General features: G+C 48.1%; 1 protein-coding gene across 2 annotated transcripts in view; it reads right to left on the bottom strand.

Annotated features, from left to right (window-relative positions):
* Nucleotides 1-1778, bottom strand: part of LAIR1 (leukocyte associated immunoglobulin like receptor 1) — a 9544-nt gene extending 7766 nt beyond the window's left edge. For both annotated transcript variants that reach the window (XM_042918915.1, XM_042918916.1), the window contains exons 1-2: nucleotides 1162-1778; nucleotides 737-772 (exon numbers count right to left, since the gene is read on the bottom strand). In XM_042918915.1, the coding sequence (XP_042774849.1) occupies nucleotides 737-772; nucleotides 1162-1195 (70 nt within the window). In that variant the 5' untranslated portion in view covers nucleotides 1196-1778. The remainder of the gene's footprint in view (nucleotides 1-736; nucleotides 773-1161) is intronic.
* Between the last annotated feature and the right edge of the window lie 22610 nt (nucleotides 1779-24388).

Here is a 24388-nt window from a genome sequence, read left to right as displayed (position 1 = left end):
TTCCTTTCTTTGTCTCTCTCTCTCCCTCCCTCCCTCTCTTTCTTTCCTACTTTCTTTCTCTCTCTTTCTTTTCTTTCTTTCTTTCTTTCTTTCTTTCTTTCTTTCTTTCCTCTCTCTCTCTCTCTCCCTCTCTCTCCCTCCCTCCCTCCCTTCCTTCTAGGATACCTGTCCATGGACACATGCCCTCCATGTGCCACTGGGTCCACAAACATGAGAGACGCATGATCCCTGCCCTCTTAGGGCAGGACGTACAGAGACACTGATCAAATACTTGTCCACATTTCACCCCAAAATAAAAAACATATATACGAAAGACAAATTCCAAAAATGTAAGTGAAACTTTAAAATCACCATGTCAAATCCTATCACTGGGTGATGTGTTGTCTATCGAGGGTGAAGGAGTTGGAATCAAGCATGGGGTCTGGGACTCTGCCCTTGGTGACCGTCTTGTTCTCTGCCCAGGGGATGCTGAGGGGGGTCTGGGCTGGTGTGGGGGAGCCTGTGGGCTCAGCCTGGTCCTGCAGGGTTTGAATTGTTTGCGGCGGGGAGTGGTGGGGGGGGGGGGTCTGTCAGGAGCACAGGTGGAGAATAGAGAGAGACCTGACAAGGGTCATACGTTTGGGGTTGCTTGCAGTTCAGGATAAGTCTCAGGGCCTCCGCTCGTGTCCTACCAGGGTCAGCACCCTCAGCCTAGGGCTGCCTTTTGGGGTGCAGAGGAGATGGGGAGCAGACTCACCTTCCTGAGTGAGGTGCACCCAGCCCAGGCAGAGCGCTGGAAGACAGGTTTGGTGAGAGACATGCCCGCCCCTGGTTTCCTCGGAGGGGGGGGGGGCCGGTACCATCGTTCTTCTTGCTCTGAAATAGTCTCAAGACAAGCCCCAGTTCCCCTCTCCTCTCCCCCAGCTGCTCTTGAGTCTGAATTTGTCTCCACACCCGGGAACCCGTTTCTAGGACTGAACCTGCGTGGTCTGACTTAGGTCTGGGCAAGAGCAGGGGGTGCAGACCCCGGGGGGATCTGCTTTGCTCCCCCAGAGTCCCACAGTCTTCTGGACAGGAGTGAGGACTGGGAAGGGAAGCGGACCCCCTCCCCAAGGCTCCGCTCCCCCCCCCACCCCCACTTCCTCTGTCCCTCCAACCCTTTGCCTACATTCCAGGACTCACCGAGGGCCAGGAAGGTGGTGGAACGGGGACACATGTCCAGACCCCTGTGGCCTGCACCGTCCTGAGGCCTGTGGGTTGAAGGACGGAGTCTGAAGCTGACAAGGGGACAGGATGTGTCAGCTGGGGCACGTCTTGGGGTTTCTACATCAGCAGTCTCCCACAAAGGGGAAGAATGCTCGCATGTCCTTCCCACTCTTCCCGCCAATGAGACAGAACGAGGGCCTGGGCCTCCTAAAGATGCTTCTCCCCTGCTCTGCTCGGATGAGGGCTGACCTCCTCCCCGGATGAACCCCTGGGGTGAGAACGTGATCCTCGAGCTCTGGGACAAGGCAGAGTGTGGATCTGTGCCACAGGCCGACCCGAGTCCCCGGGCCGGAGCCACAGAATACCCATGTGTTCTCCGGCCAAGTTACACCACGGCATGACATTTCCTCATCTGTGAAATGGGAAGCTGGAAATCCTCCCCGAGTATTTAATATTGTGGCATCGGTTACATTCTCAGTCAGGGGTTGGGAACTTTACAAATATCCTGTTGACACGAGTTCTCTTCCCCATCTTCCCCCCAGTGTCGCTGGAAGCAGGGACACGGAGGGCGCCCATCCGTGCATGGAAAATGCAGAAGGGTTGGAACCAATGCAGAGACAGACCTCAGGCTTGGGGCTGTGGCCGGGGAGGGGGTGGGGGTGGGGGATCGAGTTTGGGTTAAGACAATCTAGCACTCCCATTGGCAGTCATTGGGGCAGAGTGGGGGGTCCGTGACCAGGTGTAGCCGATGCTACTTAAAGGAGAGAATATCATGGGGATCCTGGGTTAAGCATCTGACTTTGGCTGGAGTCGTGCTCTCGCGGTTTGTGGGTTCAGGCCCCACGTGGGGGCTCTGTGCTGAAGCCTGCTTCAGATTCTGTGACTCCCTCTCTCTGCCCCTCCCTTGCTTGCTCTCTCTCTCTCTCAAAAATAAATAAATAAATAAATAAAAATAAAAATAATAAAAAATAAAGGAGAATATATCACAATATCTGGGAATCCTATTTCTCCCTTAATAACAGAGGGTCTCATGAGACCTTTTTCCCCTTTACTCCTGTCCTTCTCCGGCAACCGTATCATGATGATGTGATAAATGGAGCCACAGCAGCCACCTCACAACCATGAGGCAACAAGCTTGGACACAACACAGAAACAACTGGGACAGAAGCACACGAGATCTAGGATCCTCTGCCCTAGATCCCCGAGTTGCTAAACTAACCCTAAATCTGCCTAGCCCCAGAATTCTTAATAAGTAAACAGCAAATATCCTAGAGTTTCCGTCAAAATGTCAGACTAAGTCTATGGACCAATGTTTCATCTTAAAATAGAATAATTATTTTTAAAAGCCTAAAATTGCATAATACAATATCTTAAGAATCTTCCTAAATGCCTTAAGGAAATGAAAATGATGTGGAGGCCAGGCAGTCAGAAACTAAAGGGAGTTGGGATTCCCCAGAGTTAGGCTGTCACTTTGACGGTATCTCCATGGCCTTGCAGACCATGGGGTCACCCCATTCGAGGAGTCTGGGGAGACTCTCCCTTTGCTAAGCCAGAGTCCAAAAAGTTCCACTTGGTCACAAGAGTGCAGTGAAATCACACACCCATTTCTGAGGGCTGGTGAGAATACTTTTTTTTTTTTAAATCTTTTTTAACATTTCTTTATTTTTGAGAGAGAGACAGAGCATGAGCGGGGGAGGGCCAGAGAGAGGGAGACACAGAATCCGAAGCAGGTTCCAGGCTCTGAGCTGTCAGCACAGAGCCTGAGGCGGGGCTCGAACTCACGGAGTGCGAGATCATGACCTGAGCCGAAGTCGGCTGCCTAACTGACTGAGCCACCCAGGCGCCCCTCTTTCTGTCTTTTAAATACAAAGAAGAGTTTCTGTTTTCCTGGTTGGATCCTAATTCAGACTTTCAACATACCTGCACTGCAAACACCCAGGGAGGATGTGGGGGTGGGTTGTCTACTTAGAATAGGAACGGCTCTAAGTATCAATACCTATAGGCCTCTCCGAAGACTGAGGTCAGAGGGTCCATCAAGTTGGCCATTCTGGGTCTGTTGTTTGTTTGTTTGTTTGTTTTTAATGTTTATTTATTTTTGAGACAGAGACAGAGCATGAACAGGGGAGGGTCAGAGAGAGAGGGAGACACAGAATCTGAAACAGGCTCTAGGCTCCGAGCTGTCAGCACAGAGCACGACGCGGGGCTCAAACTCACGGACCGCGAGATCATGACCTGAGCTGAAGTCGGCCACTTAACCGACTGAGCCACCCAGGCGCCCCTGTTTGTTTGTTTTAATGGAAGGTGATGCATAGCTATCATCCCTCAATGCTCTCAGAAAGCCCCTCAACCTTTGTATTCTTCTAAGATTTTGACCCCCAACTGGAGAGTATTTATGTCAAGGCTCACTTCAGGATAAGCACAGCACATCTTCCGACAGAATCCTCCCTTGGACCCTCCCACGGTACTGATTGACCTTTCCTTTAATAGATTCAGATATATACACAACCTTTGTAAATTAAACATAAACTGGGAGTTTGCAAAGGCAAAAGTCCACAGAAATACAATGACATAAGATGCAACACGAAATGTGATTGAAAGAGGAGTTCTGTTTAAAAAGAAAGAGAGAAGAATTCTATGAAAAACCAGAGTGGAAATGGTGGTTAGCTGCTGTTGGGGGGAGGGCATTGGTGGAGAAGTTGTTTAAGGGTGTATACTTGTATGAGTAGATAAATGAACCCTGGAGGCCTAGCACAGGACAGCAGTTAGAGGCAACACCATTGTACCCTAAATGTTCTAAATACAATTCTAAATTGTATTCTAAACCTGCTGAGAGACTAGATCTGTTTGCCCCACGAGAGGAAATAAATGGTAAGTATGTAACAATGGGCTAGTTAGTTACCACCGAAATGTATCAAATCAACCCCTTGTTCCCTTCAATTCACACAATGTTGCTCAGCAATTGCGCCTCAATTTCAAAAAAATGCATGGGATGTAACACAGCGGTTTAGGTAGTCTGCAAGTGAGGATTCCTCCATAACAGTGAATGGTTTTCGCTCTGTACTGATCTTACCCACAGTTGGGCAGAGAAGAGAAGTCAGCTTCCTGGAAAGTTTTTTTTTTTTTTTTTCTTACAGGAGACCCAAGGCTTATGTGGCAAACTGAACCCACCCAGTTAGTGGCAGACATGAACCCCGTCTCTGTCTAAGCATCACATCCAAAGAGACCACAATTTGGTGTCACCAAATGCTTAATTCGTATCAAAGCTTTAAAAGCTTTTTTTCTTTCCTCTTTTTTCTGGAACTACAAAGTATTATTATTGTTATTAATTTTTTTTAACATTTATTTTTGAGAGACAGAGAGAGACAGAGCATGAGCCAGGGAGGGGCAGAGAGAGGGGGAGACACAGAATCGGAAGCAGGCTCCAGGCTGTTAGCAGAGAGCCCCATGTGGGGCTCAAACTCACAAACCGTGAGATCATGACCTGAGCCGAATTGGACACTTAAACGACTGAGCCACCCAGGCACCCCAAAGCATTATTATTACTTACACTATTCCTTTACTAACTGAGTATGTAAGTATTCTTGCAAAAAAATTTTTAAACATACAAATTCAAATGATTATTCCAATTAGAATTTTGACCCACTATCACTTATAAAGCCCTCAATTTTCCGTCATGAAAGAGTTGCTGAATGTGTCTTAGAGTTCTATATGATTAGCAGTAGCAATGTATGATGCATATAAAAACGATTTCTGCAGAATTTTATCTGAAATGCTCTTTTTAAAATGTTTATTATTTATTTTGAGAGAGAGAAGTCACGAGCAGGGGAGGGGCAGAGAGACAGAGAAAGAATCCCAAGCAGCCTCCACACTGTCAGTGCAAAGCCCGCTGGAGGGCTCACCGACTCACGAACCTGGAGACGGTGTGTTGCATCCACACGACTCCTGAAACAGAAGGCTACGGGCACCAGTGACAGTCACAACAAAGTTTATTACAATGAGAGGCAAGGCCGACCGATCGGGACCAACACTCTTGATAAGAGTGCGGCCCCGAACAGCTGGGGTACAGAGTTTTTATAACCGATCACATCGTTTTATCATCACCTGGGAACAGAACAAGGAAACAGTTTCCAGATGAGTTAGAAACAGTTGCCAGATGAGTTAGAAACAGTTGCCAGATGAGTTAGCAACAGTTGCCTAATGAGGTGTTTACTTTAGACTTTCTGCCTCTAAGTTGCAACCAGTGGATCTCCTTGACCCTGCCTCTGATGCTCTTTTCTTTGAACTTTTGTTTCCTTAACTGGTGAAGCCTAATTTACAAGGGTATGAGGCGTTTACCAGAGCAAAGCAAGGCTGTTATCTCTTAACCTTCAGTGTCAACACAAAGCTGTTATTTTTCATGCTAAGCATTAGCCCTACACTACAATTTAACCCTTACAGGTGATCTGAACCACAGTCAGGAGGCGGACGCTTAAGTGACTGAGCCACCCAGGCGCCCCTCCCGGTTTGGGTTCTTTACCCAGATGTTGAGTATACTCTACAGTGTCTTTGAGTGTGTCTGGCTCCTTTCGCTCCACCAAACGTGGGTAAGATTTCTCCATAATAACGTGGGAAATTGCAGGCCATCAATGGGTACTGCTGTAGAGTATGCTATTGTGTGAACAGCACGGTAACCCTGTGCTTACCCGCTCAGGGTCAGCGGGCGTTAACTCAGCCCCGAGTGGACAGGTGCACGGCCGTTGGTATGAACCTGGGAGCGTGAGCGTCGTGTTTTCCGCTATGCGTTCATTCACCTTTGGTAGGTGCGGCCAGCAGTTTTCAAAGTGACTGTATCCATTTATACACGCTGCACTCGACGGTACATTCTCTGTACATTCTCACCGACTGTCAGTTTCACGCCTTCTTTGTTCAACCATGCCATTGCCAGTCGTGCTGTCTTCCCTGTGGTTTCAGTTTGCTTTTACTTTGATGACTAATGCTGCTGGGAACATTTTCATATGATTGTGGTCATTTGGACTGTGTGTGTGTGAGTGAGTGAGTGAGTGAGTGAGTGTTTTTGTCATTTCCTCATTTTAAAAAATTGGGTTGGCTCTCTTTTTTGAGTCAATGGCAGGTATTAACGCGCCAGAGTTCTTTGTCAGATATGTTCATTGTGGAGATCTAATTTTTTTAAATGTTTATTTATTTTTGAGAGAGACAGAGCATGAGCAGAGGACGGGTAGAGAGGGGGACACACAGAATCAGAAGCGGGCTCCAGGTTCCGAGCCATCAGCACAGAGCCCCATGCGGGGCTCGAACTTATGAGCTGTGAGATTGTGACCTGAGCTGAAGTGGGATGCTTAACTGACTGAGCCACCCAGGTGCCCCTAGGAAAAAAAAAAAAAATATATATATATATATATATATATATATATTTTTTTTTTTTTTTTAATTTTTTTGACGTTTATTCATTTTTGAGACAGAGAGAGACAGAGCATGAACGGGGAGGGTCAGAGAGAGGGAGACACAGAATCTGAAACAGGCTCCAGGCTCTGAGCTGTCAGCACAGAGCCCGACGCGGGGCTCGAACTCACGGACTGCGAGATCATGACCTGAGCCGAAGTCGGCCGCTTAACTGACTGAGCTACCCAGGCGCCCCTAGAAAAAAAAAAAAATATATATATATATATATATTTTATTTTTTTTAACGTTTATTCATTTTTGAGACAGAGAGAGACAGAGCATGAATGGGGGAAGGTCAGAGAGAGAGAGGGAGACACAGAATCCAAAGCAGGCTCCAGGCTCTGAGCTGTCAGCACAGAGCCCGATGCGGGGCTTGAACCCACGGACTACGAGATCATGACCTGAGCCAAAGTCAGATGGTTAACTGAGTGAGCTACTCAGGCTCTCCGGTTTTATTTTTATTTTTTTTTTAATATTTATTTAGTTTTGAGAGAGAGAGAGAGAGAGAGAGTGAAAGGGTGGGCCTACCCAGGCCGACTCCATCTTGTTCTGTGTCCTTCACCTTGACCACACCTCCTCCCGTTGAGCAACCCCCTCCCCCCTCACCTGTCTAACAGGACTCGGACCCTTCCCCAGCCAATCGGCTGAGACCACAGCCATTACCTCACCTGTAAGGGTTAAATTGTACTGTAGGGCTACCGCTTAGTTTGAAAGATAACAACTTTGTTCTGACACTGAATGTCAAAAGGTAACAGCCTTGCTTTTACTCTTGTAAATCATACTCCATACTCTTGTGAATCAGGCTTTACCAAAGAAGGAAACAAAAGCTCAAAAAAGAGCGTCAGAGACAAGGTCAAGGAGATCCACTGGTTGCAACTTAGCGGCAGAAAGTCTAAAATAATCACCTCATTCGATAACTGTTTCTGACTCATCTGGCAACTGTTTCTAACTCATCTGGCAACTGTTTCTAACTCATCTGGGAACTGTTTCTCTGTTCTGTTCCCAGATAATGATAAAACGATATGATCGGCTTTAAAAACTCTGTACCCCGGCTGTTCGGGGCCACACTCTTATCAAGAGTGTTGGTCCCGATTGGTCGGCCTTGCCTCTCATTGTAATAAACTTTGTTGCAACTGTCACTGGTGCCCACACCAACTGCCCCTAGGCCCCAATAAAACCTTTGTCCTTTTGAAACTCGCTCTCTTTCCCCGGTATCTCACCCCTGCGTCGGTGCAGGTAGGGGATTGAGCTTGAGCTAGCTCGAATAAAGGCTCTTTTGCTTTTGCATTGGACTCGGCTCCCTGGCGGTATTTGGGGATACACGAATTCTGGGCATAACAAGTGCAAGCGGGGGAGGGGCAGAGAAAGAGGGAGACACAGAATCTGAAACAGGCTCCAGCCTCTGAGCCATCAGCCCAGAGCCAGACGCGGGGCTCCAACTCACGAGCGGTGAGATCATGACCTGAGCTGACGTCGGACACTGAATCCAGGCACCCCTGGATGAATTCACTTTGAAGCAGTGGACACTGTTTCTGCGTGTATCTTGGGTTTCTCTGAGCTTCCGGAAGCTTCTAGGACATCCTAGGTGGCATCTTGTCAGTGCTCAAGAGCCACATGGGCCTCGTGGCTGCCATGTTGGATAGCACAGCTCTGCACGCCTCACGCCCTTGGTGTCAGCGTCTGGGATTCTGGCCGCTCTAATGGGCCTATGGAGGCAACAAAGTCTCTAAGACGTTGAAAGAGGTCTATGGCGTGGGCTGCAAAGTCAGACACAATGAGATCTTCCTCCGACCCTGTTTCCCACCCGCAGGGACCTCGGACAAACCACTTCTGTCAACCTTCGTAAATGAGTTTGTGAAGTCTTTTCCTTCAGAACCAGTGACCCAAACGTATCCGTGTGACTGTCATGGGTTTGGGGTTTGGGATTCGGGAGTGAATAAAACAGATACGGTCCCTGTGCTCCACAGAGCTCCCATCCGATGAGGAGACAGAACCAAACAGCTGATCATAAATTATTTAACTCCTGTTGGGATGTAAGGAAGGGTAGGTAACACGAGCCACAGCCACGAGTCGACTTTAAAGATGCCAGTGTGGGGGCACCTGGGTGGCTCATTCAGTTCAGCGGCCGACTTCGGCTCAGGTTGTGATCTCGCAGTCCGTGGGTTCGAGCCCCGCGTCGGGCTCTGTGCTGACAGCTCGGAGCCTAGAGCCTGTTTCCGATTCTGTGTCTCCCTCTCTCTCTGCCCCTCCCCTGTTCATGCTCTGTCTCTCTCTGTCTCAAAAATAAATAAACGTTAAAAAAAATAAAAAAAAATAAAGATGCCAGTGTCTTTTTTATCTTATTATTTTTATTTTCTTTTTTTTAATTTAATTAATTAATTTTTTATATAATTTATTGTCAAATTGGTTTCCATACAACACCCAGTGCTCATCCGAACAGGTGCCCTCCTCAATGCCCATCACCCACCCTCCCTCCCCCCCCCCCCATCAACCCTCAGTTTATTCTCAGTTTTTAAGAGTCCCTTATGGTTTGGCTCCCTCCCTCTCGAACTTTTTTTTCCCTCCCTTTCCCTCCCCCATGGTCTTCTGTTAAGTTTCTCAGGATCCACTTATGAGTGAAAACATACGTTATCTATCTTTCTCTGCCTGACTTATTTCACTTAGCATAATACCCCCCAGTTCCATCCACATTGCTGCAAATGGCCGGATTTCATTCTTTCTCACTGCCAAGTAGTATTCCGCTGTATATATAAACCACATGTTCTTTATCCATTTGTCAGTTGATGGGCATTTAGGCTCCTTCCGTAATTTGGCTATTGTTGAAAGTGCTGAAGATGCCAGTGTCTTAACACAAAGGGAGCTTTTACTTCCCACTCTCGTGAGTAAGCGACGTGGCTTTCCCTGGGCAGAATTGGAATGTCCTCTTTAAGATGATTCAGGAACATAGCAGCTTCTTCCCGCCTGTGGCCTCGCCACGCTCTTGGGCAACAATGTCCTCCACTTCCAACCAATGGAAACAGAAAAAAAGAACAGAGAATGTATGTCCACTTGCAAAAGTCCCTGGTGTGGAGGTGACACGTTATGTCTGCCCAGATTTCTTGGCTATAAGTAGTTATTACAGTCCTGTGAGGTTGCAGACAGTAAAGGCCCTGTGGGTAGCCAGCTCCTGGTGACTCCAGCTGCTACAGGAGAGGAAAAACACTCACTTTTCTGGTGAACGACCAGACATCTCTGTCTCATGTGGGAAGTAATCTAAAAACGAAATACATATGAGTATGTATAACAGAGGAATGTGTTCTTATAACCCCTCCAAACTATGTACCATCTGGGGTGACTGTCTCCTCAGAATGCAACAGGAAATTGCCAAACTGGGGATCTGAGTCACAACACAGAGACACATTCCCACATTCCCTCCAAAACACAGCATGCGTCTTGGCTAAGTTGAAGACAGTTGCCGCGACCCGCTAGAAGAAAGAGAGGTAGCTGTTGGGTCTTGCTTTCTTGTCCTCTTGGGTCTTGACTTTGGGCTTGAAAGGTTCCACATGGCCCATTCTGCTGCCAGGGACGTGATGAGTAATTTGGCTATTTTTCTGCACTGCCAGCCATAAAGACAGATGAACAGAGTGGGGAGGTCAGAGACTCAGTTCTAACCACCCTGTGGTTTTCCTACCGAATGTTTAACAGAAAGGCCACCCACAAGACCTGGTTCCTCTTTCTCTTGATGGGAGGGTGGGAGAGGACTCACACACACTCATGCCCTCCTTGAACATTATCTCAGACCCAAACACCAAATCCAGATCGGCAACACCGGCCCTGGGGTGTGGAGAGGGATTCTGAGCACTGACACGGGTGTTACACATAAATGTCTCACATAGAATGTGGTACCTTAAGCAAATCAGCTCTCCAAGGAATGTTGATAAATGGGATTTGGTGAATTTCCTTTTTTTTTTTTTCTTCAACCAATACATATTGACTGAGTACCTCTTAAGTGTCTGTGCCTGTGCCAAATATTGGACAACTAAAAACCTGTGGAGCTCATGATCTAATGAGGACACATATTAAACTGTTCAAAAAATTATAGAACTGCAGTGGTGATATGTAACCTGTAGTAACCCCAGTTTTTTGTTTTTGTTTTTTAACAAATCAACCTCAAGATATCAGTAGTTCATGGCAATGGAATGTTTAGTGCTCATTCATGCAACACTTTAGTACAGACATCCCAGGTTGGCACTCGGGGTGACTCACGCTCCCAGGATTCTTTTACCTTTTGGCTCCAACACTTCCCAAGACCTTGGCATACTCTGTTACTAAAGAGACTAAAAATGGCACATCCATTTCCTTAAAAAAAAAAAAAAAAAAAACCCAACAACAACAACAAACAACAAAAAACCGTAAGGCAGCACATATCTCTTCTGGGCCACACAGTCGAAGAGAAGCCATGAAATTCTGGTGCTCCGTAAGCCATCCCTGCTCACGTGGGAAGTGCTCTAAGGAAAGCAGTGGCTGTGACATTGGGTAAAAAGGGGACTTGATCTTGCGTGCAGACATGATAACGCTGAGTGTCTGCAGGAGTGCGTGGGCTGATAAACCACTGGCCTGGGAAAGCGGACTGGAGGGCTGGGAAGATCTGGGCAGAGGCGACAGCTTCTGTGAGAGAGTCAGGGAACGATTTGGCAGTTCAGAAAAGTTGGGGCAATTCCAGAAGAGCTGGAGATGGGAAAACAAAGAGGGACTGAATGTGCAGGGCTTTCTAACAGGCCATGTAAAGACTTAGGATTTTATCTTTTAAACTATAGGCAAGGTGTTAAACATAAGCCTGGCATAATCAGATTTTTGTCTGAAATATTCATGGAGACAGAATCAGGGCAGTCAGTAAAAATAACAGTGAACATTTTCTGAGCACTTATCGTGCCAGACGCAGTTGTGAGTCCTGAATATGGATAGTTCACTTAATTGTCACCACGACTCAGGGGAAGGATTTCCACTATGAGATCCATTTTAGTTTTTATTTATTTTTGAGAGAGAGAGAGAGAGAGAGAGAGAGAGAGAATCTGAAGCAGGCTCCAGGCTGTCAGCTGTCAGCACGGGGCTCAAACTCACAGGCCAAGAGATCATGACCTGAGCCGAAGTCAGACACTTAACCGACTGAGCCACCCAGGCACCCCAGATCCACTTTACAAACGAGAACACTGAGGCTCAGAGGGTTCATTAATTTGATTAGTGTGCTCAACGGAGTAAGAGGTGGAGGTGTATTCTGATCGGAGCATTCCTATTTCTCACCTAGAATTGCTACGCTATACTTAACGGTAATGTAATAAACTGTATTTTACGTTTACTAAAGAAGATAAAAACCTGTGTGGACGGGAAGCTCCTGACCTCCAGGAGAGAGATGAGTTGCTCGGATTTAAATAAATCGGATTTCAATAAATGGATTTAAGGCTGGGAGGCAGTCCCCAAAGAAAGGCCGGTGGAAAGGTTTGGTGTCCAGGAATGTCAGACTAGGTTGTTTTGAACTAAATTTTCCACGAGGTTGTTTTGAACTAAATTGGTAACAAGTAGACCAAAACAAACCAAACCAAATAAAAACGTCTGTTTGTAGACCGTGGAGGATGCACCCATGATTCCGAGAGGCGGAAGGGAAGGAAGCCAAGAGAGGGGAATTTATCATTTGGGGGTAGTTTTACAAGGCCCGTTTGCTGATTCCAAAAGTGAAAGCAGAACACAGGAGGCTGACAAGCTGGAGGAACATTTGGCAATCAACTTAAACAGCATTTCCAATCACTGGGCATCCAGCAGAAGGGCCCATCGTGGATGAAGGAAGCCACACACACCCCAGGCTCCAGATTGGGACCCAAGGGTTTAGATAAAGGTTGACTGGACATTAGCGAGAACTCAGAAGGGCAGAAACCTAGTTTCAAAAAATTTTTTTAATGTTTATTTATTTTTAAGAGAGAGAGAGTGTAAGCAGGGGAGGGGCAGAGAGAGAGGGAGTCACAGAATCCAAAGCAGGCTCCAGGCTCTGAGCCGTCAGCACAGAGCCCCATGAGGGGCTCGAACCCACAAACTGTGAAATCATGACCTGAGCCGAAGTCGGATGCTCAACCGACTGAGCCACCCAGGTGCCCACAGAAACCCAGTTTCTTTTTTTTTTTTTTAATTTTTTTTTAATGTTTATTTATTTTTGAGACAGAGAGAGACATAGCATGAACGGGGGAGGGTCAGAGAGAGAGAGAGGGAGACACAGAATCTGAAACAGGCTCCAGGTTCTGAGCTGTCAGCACAGAGCCCGACGCGGGGCTTGAACTCACGAACCGCGAGATCATGACCTGAGCCAAAGTTGGACGCTTAACCGACTGAGCCACCCAGGCACCCCAGAAACCCAGTGTCAAATGAAGGTGCTTCGCTTGGTCCTGAACCCACCTCGCTGCCAGAGGCAAAACAAAATCCTCCCAGTGGGGGCAGGGAGGGGAGGGATATTACCACACACCCACAAAGAAGCCTAAACAACACCACACATAATTTTTGGCACATATTCAGAAGCAATTATGTATCGCGAGGTCAAGATTAGACCCAACATCTCAGAGGAAAGAAATGTCAGAGGAATAGCCCACACTGGATTTTTATAATAACTGTGGCTATCATGTCAAACAAACAAATGGCAGGAACTAGAGAATATAAATGCAAATAAATGGAAGTTCTAGAATTTTTGAAAAACGTAGCCACTGAAATTGTGAACTCAACCGATGAAGTTAACAGCAAATTGGACTCAATGGAAGAGAGAAATGGTGAACAGCAGCATGGGTCCGTAGACGGGAGCCAGATGGAGGCAAACTAAACCTCCCGGAGATCAAAGACTAAACCTTCAAGGGGCGCCTGGGTGGCTCAGTCGGTTAAGCGTCCGACTTTGGCTCAGGTCAGGATCTCCTCATTCGTGAGTTCGAATGGCAAATGGGGCCCACGTTGGGCTCTGTGCTGACAGCTCGGAGTCTGGAGCCTGTTTCGGATCCTGTGTCTCCCTCTCTCTCTGCCCCTCCCCTGTTCATGCTCTGTCTCTCTCTGTCTCAAAAATAAATAAACGTTAAAAAAAATTTTAAAAAAATAAAAAAATAAATAATAAATAAATAAAAAATAAACCTTTGGGAAAGGACACGAGACAAGTATGCCACATGGTGGAAAAGGACTAACATTTGGACAAAGTCAGGTGTGAACAAGAAGTGCCCCCCCACCCCCAGTCCCTAGCCTGGGAGGAAGCTGTCAGGTGAGACCCCGGTCTGTCTCCTTGGAGAGGGAAGGTCTAAGACACGAATGCCACTGTCTCCTAACACCAGCCACGGAACAGACTTGTGAGAATAACACCCAGGTATCGACAAGGGGGTGTCCGTCCGAGAGGCAGCTCCCCTGAGAATGTGGGCTTCATCTCCCCTGGGCACCGTGCTTTTATGAAAACCAGAATCCTTTACTCCTCCACCCAGCAATCCCACTTGTGGGTCTGCATCCAGAGGAAATGCAAACAGGACCGCGAAGAGATGTCTGCCCCCCACGTTCACCGCAGCGTTAAGTCACCACGGCCAAAGTACGGAGACAACCTGAGCGTCTGTCCACGGATGGATGGATAAAGAAGGTGTGGTGTCTATAGACCACGGAATACTATTCAGCCATGAAAAAGAAGGAAATCCTGCCGTTTGCGACAATATGGATGGACGTTGAGGGCGTTATGCTAAGCGAGGTAAGTCAAATAGAGACAGACAAGTACTAGACTGATTTCACAGTAAGAAGACGCGATAATTATGTTGCACACAGGGATATGCGCTAAAGCCACGTGGCAATCCTATTGCAATGTAAATGTATCAAGTCAACACATGTACACCTTAAACTTATACAATGTTATAAGTCAAATATATCTCCATTGAAAACAAACAGAATCTCTCGCCAGTGTATGAGTCTGATTCCACAGCGTAAAGCATGCTGTTATGTTAAAATACAATTTTCCCCTCAGTCAGATGTACAGGGCTCTGCATTCTCTCTCTCTCTCTCTCTCTCTCTCTCTCTCTCTCATCCTCTCTCTCTTTTTAGTATTCTCACTGTATCTCCTACTACCCCACTGGTCAATTCTGCTCCAGCCACACTGACTTCTTTGCCCTGCCTGGAATGTCTCAAGTGTGCATCTGCCCCAGGACCTTTGCACTTGTCATTCTCTCTGCCTGGAACGTTCTTCCCCCAGAGACTTCCTCTTACAGTCTTGCTCCACTGTTCTCTTCTCATTTACGCCTTCCCGGACCATCCTATCTAAAATCGCTACACCCCCTCCAGATTTCACATGATCTTTTGCCACTTCCCCCCCTCCTCCCCATCCTTGGCATGTATTAAACTACTAACCTGTTATGTACTTTCCATTTTGGTGTTCTTTCCTGCCTGTCTCCCCCTAAAGTGCATCCTTATCTTAGTTTCTACTGGATTTTATTTTACTACAGTGTTTCTCTCTCTCTCTCTCTCTCTCTCTCTCTCTCTCTCTCTCTCTTCTGCAGTGGCCCCTACTGCATCCATACATTTAGAACAGTACCTGACATATGTAGATATTCAACAAGCACTTCTGAATGATGATGAAGAAATAGATACATACAGGATAATAGGAAGTATATGGAGGCACCTTGTGCACATTGAACACAATTCCAGAGACCACATTTCTATGTTTGAATCCTGGCTCTGCCGGTTACAAGCTCTGTAACTTTGAGCAAACTAATTAATCTCTTTATGCCTCCGCCCATTCCACAGAGGCTGCGTCATTTCACATTGCCACCAACAGTGCACAACTCCTCCACATCCCCGCCAACACTTGTTATTTTCTGAGTGTGTGTGTGTGTGTGTGTGTGTGTGTGTTTTAGTAGCCATCAGAATGAGTGTGAAGCAGTTTTTGTCTCCTTGGAAAGTCTGTTTTAAAATATCAGAATGTTGGATGAGAGCCCTCCCCTTCCTGAGCTCATCCTGCAAGGTCTTTTGATGGACTCCAGGGGGTGGGATGATTTGGAGATGCGTTTTTCTCTCCAGGTTGCTCCTGCGGCTGGATCCCCTACCAAGCACAGGGAGATAGGCACATAGGGAATTGGGGTCTCCCAAGTTTCAAACAGGTGCGATGGGGTGCCTGGGTGGCTCAGTCTGCTAAGCATCCGACTCTTGGTTTCAATTCAGGTCATGATCTCACAGTCAGTGAGACTGAGCCCCGTGCCAGGCTCTGTGCTGACAGCCCAGAGCCTGCTTGGGATTCTCTCTCTCCCTCTCTCTCTGCCTCTACCCCTCTTGCTCTCTGTCTCTCTCTCAAAATAAATAAATAAACTTTTTTAAAAAATAAAGAAAAGAGGTGCTAGAATCCCAGAAATGGACCAGGTTCATCATCACAGATCACCCACCTGGGGCCGGAAAGACTTAACATGTATCTCGTGCTCCCTCTTGTGGTCACAGTGAAGAAATTCCCTTTGAAGTCAAAGGGAAACTTTTTTTCCATCTGAGAAATTAATTTTTTTTTCATTGAATAAGTATTTGCTGATATTTACTGAATAAGTATTTTTCATTGAATAAGTATTTGCTGATACTTCAAGACTCTTGAGATCCAGGGGCGCCTGGGTGGCTCAGTTGGCTGAGCATCTGCCTTTGGCTCAGGTCGTGATCTTGTGGTTCATGAGTTCGAGCCCCGTGTGGGGCTTTGTGCTGACAGCTCAGAGCCTGGAGCCTGCTTTGGATTCTGTGTGCCCCCCCCCCACGTCTCTGCTCCCTCCCCACTTACACTCTGTCTCTCTCAAAAATAACAGGGGGAAATGGAGTTTGTGGGATGGTGACCCCAGAGTTGTGTAGTGCACAAACTACCCAGCTGTACAGGAAGCCCTGATGTCTTCCCTCTACAGTCCCACCAAGTTCTGTGCTGGCTACGTCATTTCTCTGGGTGGTACAGTGTCTTAACTTCTCTCCTCCCAACAGCCTATGAGCTCTTTTAGGACCAGATAGAATCAGAATCCCATCTATGTCCCTGGTACCCAGAAAAGGGACTGAGATCCTGGAGGCCACAACAGCACCCTACATAATAAAGAAAATAAGCAAATTGTCTGGGTAATTATGGCTGGATTTCTACACAAGGCCAGATATCATGGCAGTGTTCTAAGAATTGGCCATAATTATGCAGAGTCACTGAAGGATGTACAGTCACTGGAATGAGCTAAGAAACCACTGCGTAGTCTCAGGAACCAGCTGGATAATTGCACTGGGGGCTCCCAGAGCCAGCTGGGTGATTACGGTGGAGTCATGGAATCAGCAGTAATGATGGAAGAGTCCCAAATACAGACGTCAGGAGATGGCTGGGGACATTTTTAATGGTGACAACTCAGGGTGGGGAGAGAGAGTTACTCCTGGCGTCCAGCAGGTGGCGGCCAAGGACAGCCCCCACAGCAAAGGACCATCCAGCCTGGTCTTAGTTTGGCTGCTGTAACAACAGCGCCACAGACCACTTACTTCTCACGGTTCTAGAGGCAGGGAAGCCTGAGATCAGGGGTCCTGGGCAGCTGGATTCTGGCGAGGCACCTCTTCCTGGTTTCTTCACAAGGCCGAGAGCCCCCCTCCAGACACCGAATTGCCGGAGCCTTGATCTTGGGTTTCCAGCCTCCAGCACCGTGAGGAATGCACGTCTGCTGTTGGCAAGACACCCGGTCGGTGGGATTTTGCTCCCGCAGCCCAAGGGACCACGACACTGGCCAGCGAATGAAAGTGCTGTGTACACACTTAGGGTGATGAGGTTTTGGGGGGGTGATAGTGGGGCTCGTGGGGTCCAGAGCCGATGGCCAAGAAAGAATTCTTGAAGACGTCTTTGGGGAGCAAAAAGGTGATTTTACTAAAGCACGGGGACAGGACCCGTGGGCAGGAAGAGCTGCCCGGGGACCAGGAGGAGAGACTGGGGGAGGTAAAGTCCAGGGGGAGTTTCCAGTGAGACTTTCATATGCTAAAGAAGGCCCACCGGATACTGGAAGCCTTAGCTATTGTCAAAAGCTAAGGTTGTTTGCCCTCTGGCAAAACATTAGCATTAAGACGTAGGGAGTTCCTGGAGAGATGTTTTACTCTGCCGGCCTCTAGTATTTGTAATGGGCTGCAGGTTATACGGAAGTTTGCTTCTATCTGGCATTTCCTTCTGCCTTTGTTGCCCACATCACACTGTGGAGGGATGATGGAGACCCACGTCCTGAAGGACTGTGATCTCTATCAGTTAGCCATTGGTTTTCCCCTTTCCTTTGTTCTTGGGCGGCCAGGAGTGCCCCGGGGAATATCACAAATCCCACCTGGTTGGGGGGAGGTGTGGGTGGCCTGTCAGCTTGCCCGATGCTCCCTCATCAAGGTTAGTTGCCAAAAAGTACCAGTGATTGTGCAGAAAGGGAATACGTCGCCAAGGTTGTTGAGGGAGCCTGAGGCAGCCGGAGGGCACAACGCAAGCTGGCGCTCCCCTCCACCCCCAAGGTGGGACATTTGTGACATTCCTTGGACACTCCCAGCTACCCTGAAACAGGAAGGGACAAAAAACAAATGATGAAACGCGTAACAGTCTCCACCAGTTTCCCAGAGAAGGGCGATCCCATCATAGCCTAAAGTCCAGCTACTCCCTACTGTCTCGATGTTAATGCCTCGCCAGAGAGAAAAACAACCTTAGCTTGACAGGTGAGGGGAGAGGGCGCCGTCCCCGTGCCTGGCCGTGTGTCCCGAGCTGTATTCAGTTTAACAAACGGGTGTCTGGTAAGTCAAATGTTCTGAGTTCTCTTGAGGCTGCTCTTGCAAATGGATTCATCACATCCAAGGAGGGGGGCACGGGAACCCTGATCTGTAGTGGACAGAAGTACATAGATAACCTGATTTGGATCGGCCTCTGGGGGGTGGGGAGGGGCCGTCCTGGGGGGCCGAGCCCTCACCTGTGGGATCTGACTCTGCCTCCGGGCAGCTGGTGTCAGAATGGAAGCATCGGGCTCCAGCCGGTGTGGAAGAATCACTTGGTGGGGGGCGGGGGGGGGGGAGCACACAGTGGGACAAGCGTCAGAGACACAAGATCAGAGGATGGGGGCAGCGAGCACCCAGACCTCCCTGGAGGAAGGCAGAACAGACCTCACTTCTTGCCGCGTAGGGAAAGTGTCCCTGTGCAGACAGCCGAAAATGACAAATGTATCCTACGTCACCAAGCAGACCAATCAAGGTGATTCCTTAAATAACCCCTCTCTTCCCACTCACTTTCTGCCAGGTGCCCAAAGCCTCTTGCGGCTAAAAGACACTCGGGAACCTATAAGGGAGAAAATTGTTACAGATGGAGAGTTTTTCTCCAACATTTAAAAAAAAAAATTTTTTTTTTTAGTATTTATTTTTGAGATAAAAAGAGAGAGAGAGGAGAGAGATAGCGGGGGAGGGGCAGAGAGAGAGGAGGAGACACAGAATCCCAAGCGGGCTCCAGGCTCCGAGCTGTCAGCACAGAGCCGGACGCGGGGCTTGAACTCACGAACCGCGAGATCATGGCCCGAGCCGAAGCTGGACGCTCAACCGACTGAGCCACCCGGGCGCCCCAGCTCCAACATTTTATTATGAGAAATGTTCATTTTTTTTTATTTTTAATTTTTTTAAATGTTTGTATTTATTTTTATTTTATTTTATTTATTTATTTTTGAGAGAGACAGAGCGTGAGCAGGGGAGGGGCAGGGAGAGAGGGAGACACAGAATGGGAGCCACCCAGGCGCCCCAGGAGAGAAATGTTCAAAACATACGGAAGAGTTGAAAGCATTTTTACGGTGAATACCCATATTCACACGACACTTACGTTCAACCTCTGACAACTTCCTCTCCCTGGTTTATCACCTAGCTGCCCACCAAACCAGGTTGGGTGTTTGGGGTGGGTTTGAGTAAGTTGCCAACATTAGTATGCTTCCCTTTGGGCACTTCACCAAGCACCTTATTACCTAAGGCTCAAGCTTGGCTTGCAGTGCCTTTCTTTTTCTTTCGTGTTAAAATTTGCACGCGAGGGGCGCCTGGGTAGCTCAGTCAGTGAAGCATCTGACTTCGGCTCAGGTTGTGATCTCACAGTCCGTGGGTTCGAGCCCCGCATTGAGCTCTGTGCTGACGGCTCAGAGCCTGAAGCCTGCTTCAGATTCTGTGTCTCCCTCTCTCTCTCTGCTCCTCCCCCACGTGTGCTCTGCCTCTCTGTCTGTCTGTCTGTCTGTCTTTCTCAAAAATAAGTAAATATTTAAAAAAATAAAAAATAGGGGTGCCTGGGGGGCTCAGTCGGTTAAGCGTCTGACTTCAGCTCAGGTCATGATCTCACGGTCCGTGAGTTCGAGCCCCGCGTCAGGCTCTGTGCTGACAGCTCAGAGCCTGGAGCCTGCTTCAGATTCTGGGTCTCCCTCTCTCTGACCCTCCCCCGTTCACTCTCTGTCTTTCTCTGCCTCAAAAATAAATAAACATTAAAAATAAAATAAAATAAAATTTGCACGTGAAACGCACAGGTCTTAAATATGCTACTCGCTGCGTTTGGACAATGAGACACCCAAGCCCTATGAAGACACAGAATACAGCTGTTTTCCCAGAAACATGGGGGTTGCCGGGGCCTGGGGGAGAGGTGTGGGGAGTTGGTGTTTAACTGACAGTTTCAATTTCAGAAGGTGAAAAGCTTCTGGATGGAGACGGTGGCCGCCCCACTACACGAATGCCTTTGATGACACCAGGCTTTGAAATGGTTCAAATGGTAAATGTTAGGGTGTGTTCATTTTACCACAATTTAAAAAGGAGAAATATTTGCTTGATGCAAAGCAAGAAACAGACCGTGAGCTATAGCGAACGCACTGATGGTCGCCAGATGGGAGGTGGGTGGGGGGCTGGGTTAAATACGGGGGGTGGGGGTGAAGGAGGGCCCTTGTCCAGTGATGAGCACCGGGTGACCCACTGAGCCACCCAGGAGCCCCTAACTAACTGGAATTTAAATGAAAACTTTAAGAAAAAGAGCCTTATGGAAATCTCATGCTCCGTTAAAGGAGCCAGACACAAAAGGCCACAGGGTGTGTGATTCCATTTAAACAAAGTGTCCGGGGGGGGGGGCGCCTGGGTGGCTCAGTCGGTTAAGCATCCGACTTCAGCTCAGGTCATGATCTCAGGGTCCGTGAGTTCGAGCCCCGCATAGGGCTCTGTGCTGACAGCTTGGAGCCTGGAGCCTGCTTCCGATTCTGTGTCTCCCTCTCTCTGACCCTCCCCCGTTCATGCTCTGTCTCTCCCTGTCTCAAAAATAAATAAACGTTTAAAAAATAAATAAATAAAAATTAAAAAAAACACAGAGTGTCCAGAACAGGCAATCCATGCAAACAGGTTATGGTCACCAAGGGCTGCAAGGCACGGGAAGTGGGGAGTGGCGGCTCCTGGGCATGGGGTGTCCTTTGGGGTGATAAAATGTTGTGGAAGTAGGTGACAGTGACTGTGCTAAGTGTCATTGAATCATACACTTCAGAGGGTAACTTTATGTTTGTGAATTTCGCCTCATTAAACAAAGTGAGAGTTACTGCTCTCTGAGCATTTACTATGCCACACAAGATGTAAACTCCCGGCACATGTTGAGGCACATGTCGATTTATTCGTGGTGCCTTATGGGGCGAGAATGCTTATATCTCCATTTTAGGCAATGGATATTCCAGAGTCTCAGGGTCACAAAGCTGGAAAACGGCAGGTCTGAGATCTGAACCCGGCCGTCTGAACCTGGCACCAGTGCCCTCCTTTTATTTTTATTTTTTTATTTTTAAAAAAATTTTTTTTAACGTTTATTTTTGAGACAGAGAGAGACAGAGCATGAACGGGGGAGGGTCAGAGAGAGGGAGACACAGATTCTGAAACAGTAGTGCCCTCCTTTTAAAACTTACCCCGAGGGGGAAGAGGAGGGCCGCACTGTGGATCCGGGGTGTCCCCTTCCTCCACCAGACCAGCCCCGATTTTATTTTCCTGCTCAGTCTCCTGGGGAAGGTTTCAGGCCAAGCAGCCCCCCACCCCTAGAAAAGGCAGCAAGTGCAAAAGTGAAAGCAAAGGAAAGGAAAAGAGAGACACAGAGAGAGAGAAAAGTCCTTGAAAGTTCCTTTTCTGCCAGCACAGGTGAGGCACACCTGCCCGGCAGGTATAGCCCGGAAGGGATCACAGCAGTCTGGAGGTTGTGCTGACCTGTGCTGAGTTGGTGGTCAGTCCCTGGAGGTTATGCTGACCTGTGCTGAGTTGGTGGTCACATAGGTCAATCCCTATGTGCCTGTGATGCCATAAAGAAAATGGTTTAGGGGCGCCTGGGTGGCTCAGTCGGTTAAGCATCCGACTTCGGCTCAGGTCCCCTGATCTCGCAGATCGTGAGTTTGAGCCCCGCGTCGGGCTCCGTGCTGATTGCTCAGAGCCTGGAGCCTGCTTCATTCTGTATCTCCCTCTCGCTCTGCCCCTCCTCTGCTCACACTCTGTCTCTCTTTCTCTCAAAAATAAACATTAAAAAAAAGAAGATGGTTTAATTTTAGCACACTACTAGAGCTAAAAACACCTATAGTGTCTGGGCGTGCACACCTCGTCCGGTCAAACTCCATTTGCGGACTCACTGTCCTGCCCAGGGTTACTTAGAACCTGCCAGCGGCTTCTGTCGCCCGAAAAGAAGCTCTAAGCTCTTCTAGACTTCAGACTCTGCAGAAGGAGCCCCTGCCCGCAGCCCCGCCAGCCTCTGACTCTGGCACACTGCCTCTTTTGCTCACTCCAGCCACCCCCCTACATACCCACACACATCTACTGTTTTTCTCAGTTCCTTCAGTCCCAAGTTTCTCTCTGCCTCAGGGCCTTTGCACCTGCTGTTACTCCTGCCTGAAACTCTCTCCCTATAGCTTCTTGTCATCTTTCAGATACCGTCTTGTATCATTTCCTCTAAAATATTTCCTCATCATACCAAATAAAATGGTGCTCTGGTTATACCCCAGGTAGTTATACACTGAGGTCCCCATTACCACCAGATAATTAAAAAAAAGCAGCAGGGAGGGGTGCCTGGGTGGCTCAGTTGGTTGAGCGTCCAACTCTGGCTCAGGTCATGATCTCATGATTCATGGGTTCGAGCCCCGCATTGGGCTCTGTGCTGTCAGCTGTCTGGGCACAGCGCTTCGGATCCTCTGTCCCCCTCTCCCTCTGCCCCTCCCCTGCTTGCACACACTCTCTCTCAAAAAGAAATAAAACCTTAAAAAAAAAAAAAGGCATCAGGGAAAAACACGCCGTGTCATGAGAAGGGCACATCACCTCTCTGGTTTTCCTCCCCCCAAATCCACAATCTCAGTCCAATTATTAAAAAAAAAAAAAAAAATCAGACAAAACCAAACTAGGGAGGTTGTGCAAAATCCCTGCTGCTCAAAGCTGCCAAGGTCATGAAAAATAAGGAGTGAGGACTGTCACGGTCGGGAGGACATTAATGCCATGTGGGACCCTGGGTTGGAGAGAAGACATTAGTGGAAACTGAGACATTTGGATACAGATTGTGGTTTATTTAATGCTCCTGCGCCAATGCTGGGCCCTCGGTTTTGACCATGACCACGTTCCCCGGTGATGTCAGGCGTTAACATCAGGGAACCGGGCGGGGGAGGTGCACGGGAACTCGGTGCTGTCTTTGCAACTTTTCTGTACATGTAAAAAGTGCTTCACGATAAGAAGTAGAAAACACAAACAAAAACCAAACTGGCACAGGTGATTCCACTCCTGGGCACAGACAGAAAACAGCTGAGGGCGGGTCTCCAGCAGGTGGACCCGGTTCACAGCAGCCCCGGGTCAAACGCGGTGCACGGAGAGGCCAAACGCGGCGCATGCGCACCACCGAATATCATTCGGCCTCAAGGAAGCAAATTCTGGCGCATGCTTCAACAGGCAGGAACCTGGAGACGTCAAGCTGAGCGCGATAAGCCAGTCCCAGAAGACATTAGTATTCGATTCCACAGGTAGGAGGCGCCCAGGAGTCAACTTCATGCAGACAGGAGGTAGGATGGCCCTGGCCCGTGCCAGGGGTTGGGGGAGGGAGCATGGGAATCATTTAATGGGTTTAGGGTTTCAGTTTTGCACCAATTTCTGGAAATTGGTTGCATACCATTGTGAATATACTTAATGCCACCTAATTGCACACTTTAAAACGGCTAAAATGGTAACTTTTAGGTAGTGTGTATTTCATCACAATTAAAACATTTTTAATGTTTATTATTTTTGAGAGAGAGAGAGACAGAGTGTGAGCAGGGAAGGAGCAGAGAGAGAGGGAGACACAGAATGGAAGCAGGCTCCAGGCTCCAAGCTGTCAGCACGGAGCCCGACGCGGGGCTCGAACTCACGAACGGCGAGATCGTGACTTGAGCCGAAGTCGGATGCTTAACCGACTGAGCCACCCAGGTGCCCTGTAATTTCTTTTTAATGTTTATTTTTGAGAGAGAGGGAGAGACAGAGTGTGAGGGGAGGGGCAGAGAGAGAGGGAGAGAGAAAATCCCAAGCAGGCCCTGAGCTGTCAGCACAGAGCCCGACATGGGGTTCAAACGCACAAACTGTGAGATCATGACCTGAGCCGAGATCAGACGCTTAACCAACTGAGCCCATTCAGGCACCCCTAAAACATTTTTTAATTAAAAAAATTCAAAACAGTAAAAAACAAAACAAAACAACCACCACCACAAAGCCCCAACCTGTATGCAAAGTTCTAGAGAGCTGGGTGGTGGTTTTTCTGGGAGACTGGGAAACCCTT

Source organism: Panthera leo, chromosome E2 (assembly GCF_018350215.1).
Source record: "Panthera leo isolate Ple1 chromosome E2, P.leo_Ple1_pat1.1, whole genome shotgun sequence".
NCBI lineage: Eukaryota > Metazoa > Chordata > Mammalia > Carnivora > Felidae > Panthera > Panthera leo.
The sequence above is the reverse complement of the archived record's forward strand: the minus strand, read 5'-3'. Positions and strand labels throughout refer to the sequence as shown.